This window comes from Camarhynchus parvulus, chromosome Z (genome assembly GCF_901933205.1).
Source record: "Camarhynchus parvulus chromosome Z, STF_HiC, whole genome shotgun sequence".
NCBI classification, from domain to species: Eukaryota; Metazoa; Chordata; class Aves; order Passeriformes; family Thraupidae; genus Camarhynchus; species Camarhynchus parvulus.
The window spans coordinates 58,972,625-58,985,581 of record NC_044601.1 but is presented as its reverse complement, the minus strand read 5'-3'; the positions used below and the strand labels follow the sequence as shown (position 1 = coordinate 58,985,581).

The following is a 12,957-nucleotide window of genomic DNA, read 5'->3' as shown; positions in this document are numbered from 1 at the left end:
GATTTAATCTGAGGAATTCTGTTTGTTCTCAAGGAGCAGAATCTGTAACATTCCAAGTTAACTGACACTTTTGAAAATTGTCATTAGCTTGTTGTCTGTCATTAGCCACATAGTCTGTCATTAGATCACTTTGTTCCTGCCCTTTTGTAGCAAAAACAATCCTTCACAATTCCGTATTGTTAAAATAACTTTTCCAAGGGAAAAAAAAAACCGGCCAATTTAAATACCCACTATGTGCTGTGCATTTTCCAGATGCAGCTCTCTTCCCTGTTCCTCTGGCGTTTTATTACACACGCTTCAAATAGGAGCACTGGAACCAGTGCATGGCTGTTTCGGTGTGATTCTAAAACAAAGATGACTTAATGCAAACAAGGGCTGAGCAGCTGTCTGGCCCAGGGACCCGCACCACCCTGCATGTGCGGCGCGCCCCGGGCCGCCAGGGCTGCTCTCGGCTCTCCCGCCCCCTTCCCTCACGGCGCCAGCACAGAAACAGCGTGCGCTCTTATGAGAACGGATTTGGGAAAATCACCATGGATTAATTCCCCTTCTCCCGACAGGCTGCGCTTCGCAAAATCACAAGAATCAATCAGGTTGAAAAAGATCTTTGAGGCTGAGCTAGTGCAACCTGTGAGCCAGCACCACCGTGGTCAACCAGACCACGGCAATGAGTGCCACGTCCAGTCTTTCTTTCCTTCGACACCTCCGGGGACGGTGACTCCACCACCTCCCTGGGCAGCCCATTCCAGTGCCTAATCACCCCTCCTGCGAAGACACTCGTCCTGATTTCCAGCCTTTCGATCCCTGTCCTGCACCACCCCCACCAGCTCAGGAGCAAACACGGCGGGCGCCGGGCTCGGGGTGGTACGGGGAAGTGGCTGTTTAAACAAACACGCGTGGAACGCGCAGCCGGGGCGGGCAGCGCTCCCGGGGCGGGCAGCTCCGCGCCGGCAGCCCCGTAGGACTCCGAGGCAGCGGGGAGAGCTCGCACCGACCCGCAGCACCCCCCCGCGTCCCGTGCTGCGCCGGGCTCAGCCGGGCCCGGCCCCGCCGCGCCGACCCCGCCTCAGCCCCCGCCCGCCCAGCGCCTCCCCCGGGGCCGCCCCGCCCCGCCGCGCGCTCACCTTGCTCCGCGCCCGGGGACACCCGCGCGCCCGCCCGCCCGCCGCGCCTGCGCGCCCGCGCGCCCGCGCCGCCGCTCGCCCCGCCTCCGCTGCGCAGGCACCGCCCGCGGTCGCCGAGGCAACGGGACGCGGAGCCCGGCGGCGGCGGCGGCCGCGGGCGCCTCACGCCATGGCCCAGATCCTGTGCGAGTGGCTCAACCGGGACGTGAAGCTCTCCCGGCGCATCGGTGAGTGGGGCCCCGCTGCGCGGGGACGGGCAGAGCCTGGCCGCGGGGGCAGTGCGGGTCAGCGGGGTCAGGGTCGGGCCGTCGTGCCAGGGGTGCCCCCGCGGCCGCCCCACTGACGGGCCCGCCCCCTTCCCGCCGCCACGTGGCTCCGCAGGTACAGTTTTAGTCTTCGTGTGAAAGGCGGGGACTGCAGGATCGTAGATCCGTGAGAGGACCTTCAGGACCACCCCGTCCAATCACGCAGCCCACAGTGCCCCTGTAACCCCTGAGCCACCAAACCACATCACCCAGCGCCAGGTCCAGACACCTCCTGAACACCTCCAGGGATGGTGACTCCTTCACCTTCCTGGACAATATATTCCAATGCCTGAAAATTTTCAAGCTGAAGTTAATTCTCCTCAAGGGACGGGTGCTCTCAAGAGATGGAATGTGCTCAAACTTACAGTGCTAATAAGGACTCTAGAGAATAAAAATTAGTGTAATGTGTTTATAAAGTAGTGCTTTGTTTTGAATGGCAGCTGTTGTGCTGGCATTGGAAAAGCATTTGTTCTGCAAGGAAAGAACAAAACCCTCAGAAAAATTAGAGAAATGGGCAATCACCAGCTGTATGAAGTTTAATAAGGTGCCACATCCTGCATCAGGGATGGGGCAACCCTGGTTGTCTGTATAGACTGTGGAAGGAGATGCTTGGAAAGCATTGCCATGGAAAGCAAAGCCATGGAAAGGGACCTGGGGCTCTGGTCAGTGGTGAGCTGAACACGAGCCAGCAGTGCCCTGGCAGCCAGGAGGGCCAACCCTGTCCTGGGGGCATCAGGGACAGCATCAGCAGCCAGGCAAGGGAGGGGATTGTCCTGCTCTGCTCTGCTCTGGGGCGGCCTCACCTCGAGTGCTGGGGGCACTTCTGGGTGCCACAGTGTCAGACATGAAACTATTGGAGTGTCCAAAGGAGGGCCATGAGGATGGTGAAGGGTCAGGATAGAAAGCCATAGGAGGAGTGGCCAAGGTTGCTTCCTTTGTTCAGTCTGGACAAGAGGAGACTGAGGGGAGACCTCAATGCAGCTACAACTCACTCATGAGGGGAAGAGGAGGGGCAGGCACTGATCTCTGCTCTGTGGTGATGGTGACAGGAACTGAGGGAATGGCCTGCAGTTGTGTCGGGGGGGGTTAAGTTGAGTATTAGGAAAAGGTTCTTCCCCAGAGGGTGATTGGGCACTGGAACAGGTTCCCCAGGGCAGTGGTCACAGCACCAGCCTGACAGAGCTCAAGAAGTGTGTGGAAAATGCTCTCAGGCACAGGGTGTTTGATGCTTGGGGTTTGCTGTGAAAGGCCAAGAGTTAGACCCAATTCTAATGTGTCCCTCCCAACTCAGTGTATTCTGTGATTCTGTGATTGTATGAAGAGGAGCACATTAGAGCTAGCTTTTTTTTTCATCTGCATTTTGTGTGGAAAATCTAGTAATTATAGCTTATAGATATTTTCACAGTCTCAGTGGCAATTATGACGAGGTTTGCATTTTAACACTGAAAATTGGAAATGAATATGTAAAGCTGATGTTGCAAAACAACTACACAGAAAGTATATTTATTTGTGATTTGAAAGCTGTTACTGTTAGATCAATCTCCTAAAATTTCTTTGAATTATTTACTAAACTTTGGATTTAGTTTTGTTATAAAGATGACAACAAATTTTATTAAAATTAACATTTGGATTCTTTTAATTGTTTCGTCTAAAAAACTCCAAACAATCACAAAACCTCCAAACTTAGTTCCAGGATCATTTCCAGAAGAATTTTCTACTGGCTACCTCCTAGGAGAACTTCTACACAAATATGGTCTTCAGGATGACTTTAAACAATTTTCACAGAACAGGTTAGTACATATGAATAATATTTGGTCTCCTGTATAAAGTAACAAGTCTCTTACGTAAAGTAGACAAAATATGTATTTCCTTAGCTGGGATTTGCTAATGCACTGTAGAATTTATTGGGATTTAAAATATTTTTCAGTAATTAAAATGCTAAGTATGTTTGAGGCATGAATTGATTTCATGTTTTCAGAGAGATTAATCGTACTTCTTCATGAAAATTGTGCATTTTAATTGTAACTACAAAAACACCAGGTTAAACCAGATGTTCAAAAATCCTTTCAAGGATGTCTTTAAGACTGGGAAAAGTGGAACTCTGCCCATGATCTGTGTAGAGTAAGGAATACAGTGTTGTGTTGTGTTGTGGTGGTGACCATAACATCTTCACTAAAATGGAAATGTTGGAGAAACATTATGAGGCTTTGAGTGGACCTCTGGCAGAAGATCATATAAGAATTTATAAATTTACAAGTAATCTGCTGTAATATCTATAATCAATAAAAACTGTAAAATGGGAAGTTGAAAAATCTTGTGCAGATATGTGAGCTTTTATACATTGATGATGCAATTTATGAGGTTGGCTTATGCTGTGTTTTGTCAGACCATGGTGCACATCAAGAGTTCCAGGCTGTACAAAATCCTCCTGTTTCTTCTGAACCTCTGCTTTTATGTTCTTTGAACTTCTAGTGTATTCACACGCTTTCTTATCCCAAGTCCCACCAAATTGTAGGAGAGCAGGTAATAAAGGCAGCCAACAAAAAAGCAGTTTCACACAGCAGTTCTTGAACTCTGTTTCTAGGACTTCTAGATTTCTTAGGAATTTCTGGGATCATTGGAAAACCCCAGGTAATTCTTAGAGTACCTGCTGTTGCTGGGAAAAATAGCTTCAGGAGGCTTTTATTTCTTCTAGTAAGCTCTAGCAAGCTCTAGCATCTTCTCAGGAGTTTTCTCAATTCTTCCTAGTAAAAGGATGCTTTGAGTTCTTGTCCCCAGGTGATTAGAGAGGTGCATTTAGTGAAGATGCACTTCAGCAAGTGCAAGAAGTGATTGGAAACTCTGCTGAGGCAGTTTATGTGTGTTCAGCAAAGATGGGGATGCATGAGAGGGCATGATACTCACTACCCATTGGAACAACTACTCCAGAGGCCTCAAGTGTCAGAGGCCACAACTCGAATTTCTCTCCAATGAAAGGAGTCAATTCTCCCTGTCTCAGACTGATGGGAGTGCCTCCATCAGGGGAAGGTGGTGGTTTTGCCTGCAGAGGTGTGTGCTCAGGGAGGAGCTGTGTTATCAACTCAAGCTGCTGCAGAATGAGGTCAATACACTGGGTCTTCTCTGAGACACTGCAGATGCAGGAACCTGGACCCGCCCCTGTGCTGAGGGAGAGGCAGGCAGAATTGTTGTGTTAGAAAAAGGTGGTGACTGGCAGCTGGTGACTTCTGTGAGGAAAAGGAAGGTGTCTGCTCCTCCTGCTGAACCACAGCTGAAAAACAGGTTCATTGCAGTAGTGGCAAGTGAGTGCTGGTGGCACTGTGTGACAAAATGTCTGAGCAGGTGAAGTTAAACCACCCCAGAGCACCAGGAAGAGCAGGTGGGAGTAGCAGTGGGAGACATTCTCCTGCAGGAGATGGAAGTGCCATCAGCTGATGTCGCATGCCAGCCAGGGAGGTTTGCTGCATGCCGAAGGTTCAGTGCAGAGCTGCAGAGACTTGTCCAGCCCTTGCACTAATATCCCTGCTATTCTGCTCTGTGGACACCAAGGATACTGCCAGAGACCTGGAGGCAAAAGCATGAGGGCCCAAGTATTTATTTTCCTCACTTCTGCTGGTGCATGGGCTTGATGAGGAGTGGATAGGTTCCACAGGTTAACAAGTGGTTGTGCAGCTGCTGTCCACCACAGGGGTTTGCTTTTCCTAGTCATAGGATCCTCTTTTGAGAGGGAAGACTGCTAGGAAGGGACAGGATCCACCCGTCCAAGCTGGACAAGGAACACATTGCCAACAGCCTGGCAAAATGGGCAAGGATAACTTTAAACTAAGAGTGAGTATTGATGGAGAGGTTTAGTTTCAAACAAGAGAGGAAGTTCTGGCCTAGACGGGCAAGCAAGAGGAAGGTGATGTGAGTAAGAGCAGCAAAACAGCGCAGAAGGCTGCTCACCCTAATGTATGCATGCAATTAAGGATGAACTAAGACCGGATTATGGGAAAAAGGGAAAAGCATTCACACCTTTTCTAAATTACATTTTTTTAAAATCACACAATTGTCTGTTTCTCTGAAGTGCCTATATAGTGATGCATGCAGCATGGGGATCAAACAGAAGAAATTAGAGGCCCGTGAGCAGTTGCTGGGTAGTCATTGCAATAACAGAAGGGCAGTGGGATAGCTCCCAGGACTGGTATGCTGCTATGGCTTGATATAGGCTCTTAAGAATGGACAGGCTGGGAGGGTGGGGATGAAAAGAAGCTGCCCTCTATGTGAGAGAGCAGGAAGATCTAGGACCTGCCTCTGTAGTGGTCATTCTTGGTTGTTTTCCTGCATCAAAAATATGGCAGACTATGGCTTCATTCATCTGCTTCTCTCTCAGATTCTCAAATGAGTATCTGCCATGCTGAGGCTGAGATGCTTAATGCTTTCTCTATCTTAGAGAAGGCTTAATGCCTTCTCTATTCTACTAAATAAAACTCAGAAACTCCAAGTCCTTGCAACTAACAGGAAGGTCTGCGCCAGTTGTTTACCCTGTGTGATCTGGAAAACCTCTAAGGATGAAGACTACACTACCTCTCCAGGCAATTTATTTCAATATGAAATTTGTATGTATTTTATACATGATTGCCCTTGTGGAAAAAGGGTCTTGTCTTATATCTAGGCAGAAGGGCAACAAGAAGGGCTTTTACAGGTATGTTCACTGCAAAAGGAAGGCTGGCAAAAATGTGGGCCCGCCAGGACATGCAGAAGACTAAGATATCCCAAGGCCCTGAGACATACAGGAAAGTCTGTAGGAAGAGGGATTTAACCATGGAGAAGGAACAGTTTAAGGAACATTTAAGTAAATTGGAAATGTGGAAGTCCATGGGATCTGATGGCACATACTCACCCAGGCTGTGTGACCTGGCTGATGTCATTGCTGGGCCACTCTCAGTAATCTTTGAAAGTTTGTGGTGATGGAGGGAGTCCTTAGGACCAGGAGACTGCAGCTGCTGCTCTTCTCTTCAAGGACTGCAAGGAGGGAGAAGTAGAGATGTACAAGCCAGTCAGCCTCACAGAATAAAAAGTTAAGAGCTTCTCAGTGCATGTCAGATGATTTCTGGCAAGAGGGCTCATCTTAACCTTGAATCAATGGCAGAAAAATGCTCAATACTTGTAAGCTTCAGGTCAGTGTGTAAGAAATAAAGCATGGACTGTTACCATGAGAATAATGAGCTTCTGGACAGTTTAATCTAGAAATAAGATGAATACCAGAAGATCTTCAGTTAAAATTAGGCATTTCTGTAGAATTCTGCTGGATCTTGCCTGACCTCAAAAGCTGGTTGTTCCATGTGAAGGAACTATTGTGAACTCAAGCAATAGAGCAGTATAGAAAGCATGATCTTCTGACTCAGACTGAAGTTATGGACATGTCTGATGAAATTTGATGTGCTCATTGTTATAAACTGACAATTTATTGCTACTTGGTTTTGCCCTGTATATCTATGGATCTTGAGTGCTTTTTTATGAGAACCTACATATGAAAAAAATATTAGCCTGCAAGCCACAATCTTAGTTTCAAGTGTAAATTTCGCATTTAGAACACAGACTTCGTTTTCAGCACTGCTTTAACCTTTGTTTTTCTTGGAGAAAAATATGTTATAAAGGTTAGTTGATAATACAGACACTTTTTTTCTTTTTGTAATTTCTTATGTTGTAACTGGTGAGAGTTCGAGGGGTTGATACAGGTAATACAGAACCTTCATTCAAACTCCTTGTGTGTTTTGTGGATGGTATACCATTAGCTGCAATTGCAGGTTAGCTTTTGCTATTATACTTTGTGTGCATGCATATTAGAATTTATATAATCCAATGTGGTCTTTGTCTTTTCAAAAAGTTACAACTGCATACTAATCAATGCAGTTACCTGTACAGCAGTACAAAACTCAAGCCAAAGTGTGTATCACATTATTTAAGAAAATCCTCTGGGGGTTGCTTTTTTTCTGCTCCTGTCTTGGTATAAGTGTCATGACCATGCTTAATGCAGCAAGTTGGACTAGAAAATAAGTTTAAGTTCTGGGGTTTTTTGTTGTTGTTTTTAATCATACAGAGGTGCAGATGCAAAAATTAACAATTTTTCTCGCCTGGAACCCACACTTCACCTCCTTGGTTTGCAATTTAATGAGAATGTGGCCCAAGACATCATGACAAGACAGCATGGGGCTGCAACAAAGCTTTTATATGAATTGTATATTGCTTTAGAAAAAAAGAAGAAGGCAAAGCTCACTGGAGTAGCCGTGGGAACAATGAGACCTGCAGCAGCTGCAAAGCTTATGTCTACTGAACGTAGAAATCAAGAGGTAACCAACTATGTCTGTTTTGTATAAATACAAAAAGATAGCATATTTACATGTACCTTTCAAGCATGTTATGTGCTTTCCCTCTTTACTTTGTGAATCTCCTATTCAAAACCCAGTACTTATAAGGAACAGTTCTTTGCTATGTCTTATACAGTGGGTTTGCACAGCCCATCAGGAACTCAATAGGATATTTATCTTCTGTGTTCTGTGTTTCTTTGTTTTGGTTCATTCTGTGTTACCTGCTCTATTTTCAAGCTTTCTACAGACTTAAAATATTATAATAAAAGCTAGTAGTAGTTCAGCAGCTGCCTTTTTACTTGTCTAATGAGTACAGATTGCAGACTGCATTGCAGTCTAGGTATCAACTCAGACTAATTTCCCCTCCAGGAAACCTATTTATAACTATGTTCAGCTCTGTGCCACAGTGGTTTGATTAATTCTGTTGCATGTCTCTCCATGTATTTGTACTGCACTCCATTCCGCAGCAACCATATGCTGAGAAATACAAAGAGAGAAAAATAAAGGGAAAAGAGAACATTTAAGAGGAAGTCAGTGTTGATGTGGTAGGTTCTGTTGAAGACTTCCTTCTTGTTTTCAGCAGTAATATTCAGTATATCCAGACCATTATTTGTTATCAGGATGAGGAGCTTTTAAGAAGGTATATATCATGAATTAAATTCACCTGGGAGAAATTTCACTTTTTTTTTTTTCTGGTACTATTTCTGAAAAATAGCCTTCAAGCAGAAATTTACCGATAAGTGCAAAGATAGTACTGAAAAGTCAACATATCACTTCACCTGTAGAGGGATAGCTTTAAGGAACGGAGCAACTGAGAGTAGGTTCTGTCTTTAGACAAGTTCAGAATTTAAATCAGACATTTGAATCATATAATAGGAAGGTTGAGAAATAGAGAGAGGAATAGAGGTTGGAAAGAGCCTCAGTTTATCCCCCCTGCTCCAAGCAAAGCCAGCTATAGCAGGTTCCTCAGGACCTTGTTCAGTGTGGTTTTGAATATATACAAAGCTGGGGACTTTCAGTAAAGAAATACTTCCTTACCTCCCCTGGTGCAGCATAGGACAAATCCTGAGACTGAAGTGTGGCTCTGGATGGCTGTGGGCTGTTCAGAAAGGACCGGAGGGGAACAAGGGGCTGAGGGTTTGCTCTCTATATCAAGAGGTGGATTGGATGTGAAGAGTTGTCTCTGAGGGATAGACCTGAGCAGGCTGAAAGCCTATGGATAAGAATCAGAGACCAAAGCCGAAAATGGAACCCTATGGCTGGTGTTTACCACAGTCTTCCTGACTAAGGTAGGCCTATTTGACAAAGTCTTGCTCCAGCTACAGGAGACATATTGCTTGCAGGCTCTTGTCCTGCTGAGGGTCTTCAACCTCCCCAGCATCTGCTGGGAAAGTAGCACAAGGCAATCCAGGAAACTCCTGGAATGGAGGATAACTTCTTGAGTCAGGTAATAGACAGCCCTACCAGAGGGAATGTGATATTGGATCTGATGGTCACCAATACAAACAAGTTAATTGGGACAATTCGGACATCGAGACTGGAGGCAGCCTGAGCTGCAGTGATGGTGTTGGTGCATGGGTTGATGGTGTTTTAGTCCTGAGGTATCAGATAAGGAGTAAAGGTAGATCCCTGAACTTCAGGAAAGCCGACTTCCAGCTCTTTAGGGAGATAGATCACCTGAGAGGCCGCCCTCAGGGACAAGGGAGAAAGAGGTGGCAGACCTTTAAGGAATTCTTCCATAGTGAGCAAGAGCTAGCAATCCCCAGGAGCAAGAAATCAGGCAAGGAAGACAAGAGACTGGCATGGCTGAGTTAGGAAACTGCTGGGAAAACAAGCACACAGGCAGCTGAAGCTGGGGTGGTGAGCTGGTAAGCGTATAGACAAGAAGTATCATTGTAGGAATGGAGTTAAGGCCAAGGCAAAGCTGGAACTGAACTTGGGAAGCAGGTAAATACAAAAAAACAAAACAAAAAAATAACAGGAAGAGCTTCTACAGGTATGTTAAGCAGAAAGGAAGGTCTGGAACAATGCTGGAAAACTGGTAACGAGAAGATGAGAAGGCAGAGATACTCAACTTCTTTGCCTCATTCTTCACTTCTCAGGCCACAACCTCTTGAGTGGAGGGACAGGAGGATGGGGACTGGGGGACGGGCCATGAACTGGGCCCATGGAAACATGATGAGATTTACAAAGACCAATGCTGATGCTGCACCTGCGTAGGAACAGCCCCTGGTACCAGCACAGGCTGGGCATGACCAGCCCCAGAGCAGCCCTGCCCAGAAGGGCTTGGGGGTGCTGTGGGTGAGAGGCTGCACATGGCCCAGCCATGGCACTCACAGCCCAGAGAGCCAAACGTGTCCTGGGCTGCATCCAGAGCCCAGGACAGCAGGGACAGTGGGCAGCAGGGCAGGGAAGGGATTCTGCCCTTCTGCTCTGCTGAGACCCACTTGGAGCACTGCACCCAGCCCTGGGCTCCCAGCACAGGAGGAACAGGGACCTGCTGGAGTGAGCCCAGAGGAGGCCACCAAGACTATTAGAGTGATAGAGCACCTCTGCTGTGAGGAAAAGTGGAGACAATCAGGTTTGTTCAGCCTGGAAAAAAGAAGGCTTCTGAGTGACCTAATTGCAGCCTTCCAGCACCTGACATAACTGAAGGCATCCTACAAGAAAGGTGGAGAACTACTTTTTATGGGGACATGGACTAACAGGAAATGGGGGACTGCCTTCATACTGGAAGAAAGTAGGTGGTGGTAGTAGTAGTAGTATCTAGTGGACTAGATATTAGGAAAACTCTACTGTGAGGGTGGTGAGGCACTGGCACAGGTTGCCCAGAAAAGTTATGGATGACCCATCCTTGGAAGTGTTAAAGGCCAGGCTGGATGGGACTTTAAATAACGTGATCTATTTGAAGCTGTCCCTACCCAGAGCAGGAGGCTTGGAACTAGGTGATCTTTAAAGTCCCTTCCAAGCCAAACCATTCTATGATTCTATTCCACATGTCCTCTTACTGGATACCAGGGACAAGAGCACAGCACCTTCCTCTGCACTTCCCCTCCAGAGGAAGCTGTACAGAGCAATGAGGTGTCATTTTCTGTCAACTAAACAAAGTTTGGCATTATTCAAAGTTCAAATCTCTAAGTTCTTTTCTACAGAGCTAGTCCTGATTTTCAGTTTGGACATGTTTATAGGTTTTTCTGTGTACATTAACACAGAAAAACAGTTTGAAACAATGTTCTTAAAATTATCATATCTTAATATGTTTATTACTATTTCTGACTCTTCACTGCTGGATGTTTAACGCTTGAAAACTGTAGTGCCACATCAGACTGAAACGAAGTCCAAGATGCTAAAAGATAAGAGAGCTTGTGTGCATGTTGCAGAGCATCTGAGAGCTCAGAACCTCCAAGAAGAGCAAAGAGCCCAAAACACTGAAAACATGACTAGTAATTTTTATAGACTTCTGATGAAGTATTTTCTGAAGGTTATGTGCTTAATGAATTAATTAAAACCAGTGTGAAGGCTTCCTGATTCTGTGCTACGTGTTCATGTCTATAGAAGAACAAAGAAAAGAGGCGTGCAGGGAAATAAAGCCAATGTACTCTTATGAGACCTTAAAAATGTTCCTCTTTAAAAATCACTTCATGTTAAGTTGAGAGTATTTGCATATTGTCAAGCATGGAAAATATTTATAGATTTGAAGACAAAGTGTACATGTCACATTTGAGTTGTCCTTGTAAAGGAGTTTTGTGTCATTCTTCTTTTGTGAAGAAAAGATGGAGCATTGTACAAAAGCAGGAAAATTATAGGAGAAGGGCATCTGTAGTGGGTTTGGCCTCAGAACATCTTGTACTTCTGTGTAGCTATTCTGATGATGTAAGAAAGGAAGAAGACATTACTTTAGACATGGGAACACTCATCCAAAGCAGAGTTTATAGTTTATGTAGAGGAAATGGCCAGGTATCAGGGCATTAAACCACACTGATGAAGTTGCTGACTAATTTGATATATATTTTATGTAGCTAATGAAGGGAAAAAGTCTTGCTGTGTTTAGTTAGCTCTTCTATTGCCACTGCGTGAACAAGGATGGCCAAAAACATGCCCCTTCATGTATCTAGACAAGAAAATGTGAGCAATAAACAAAATATTGAAAATAGCATTTGACAAGAAAATTTTGGAATACGTCTTATAGTGTATTATACATTTTTAACTATCTTTGACTTCTTTGTATAAAAACTGGTTTTTCTTCTTTATTCCACCTTTACCTGCCTGCATGTCTGGTGCACTTTAAATGAGTGTAATTTATATGTTTGTTACTTCTTGATTATCTGTGCTAGTGTTATCTAATGTGTTACCTAATGGTATTCTCAGTTTCTGTACCAGGAAACTGGTATTCTCATTTTCTGTGCTATATTCAGACCTGAAACAGGTACCTTGCTAGAACTAGAATTCAATGAAAGCCCTTAAAAGTCTATAAATCACTGGTCATTTGCTCAAGTCTGGAACCTGATAATCTCTTCTAGTTTCTTCCCGGAAGATAATTTTTGGCTTAATTATATTTGCTTCATATCAGCATTACATAGGAAGGAGACAAAATGAAATAACAGCCAGGATTCAAACAGCTGCTATACAGATTCAAAAACAACCATCAAGACCCACCATAAAATCTTTTGAAGCCAAAAAAATCTTAAAGAAGAAAAAAGAAGCAGAGGTAATTATCATCTATACTGTTTTAATGCTAATTACATTAACTCAAACACCACAATTTCTGGGAACATTTATGGTTACAAGTACTGTACTTGCACCATCCAAAAGCTGCTGACTGTCAAAATGATATCAATTCAACCAGTGAAAATTGGGCAAATATTTACACAATTATGATTTTATGGGTTTTTTAAGTAAGAATTGTTTTGATGTAAGAGAAATAGAGAAATGTTTTGATGTAGGAGAAATAGATAGGTAGTAATTTGATTGCTGAGAGTAGCTATGAGTCTACTAGAAAGAATACATTAAATAAAAACATGAATGTTCCATTTTGATTTGTGTGTGGTAACATTTTGCATCATAATGTTTGAACTGTTCTATGGCACAATATAAAACTATCTGCTTATTAAATGCTAGTAACAGCTGAAATTGACAATAACCTTAAATCAAACCAAGAGAGATGCAGCAATTAAAAAACATTTC

The 12,957-nt window shown here is 44.6% G+C and overlaps 1 protein-coding gene across 1 annotated transcript in view; it reads left to right on the top strand.

Moving 5' to 3' along the window:
- The first annotated feature begins 1,233 nt into the window (after positions 1-1,233).
- SPEF2 (sperm flagellar 2) overlaps positions 1,234-12,957 on the top strand; it is a 74,785-nt gene continuing 63,061 nt past the window's right edge. Inside the window, exons 1-4 of the mRNA XM_030968613.1 lie at positions 1,234-1,348; positions 3,114-3,216; positions 7,506-7,755; positions 12,344-12,481. Of these exons, the coding sequence (XP_030824473.1) occupies positions 1,291-1,348; positions 3,114-3,216; positions 7,506-7,755; positions 12,344-12,481 (549 nt within the window). The 5' untranslated portion in view covers positions 1,234-1,290. The remainder of the gene's footprint in view (positions 1,349-3,113; positions 3,217-7,505; positions 7,756-12,343; positions 12,482-12,957) is intronic.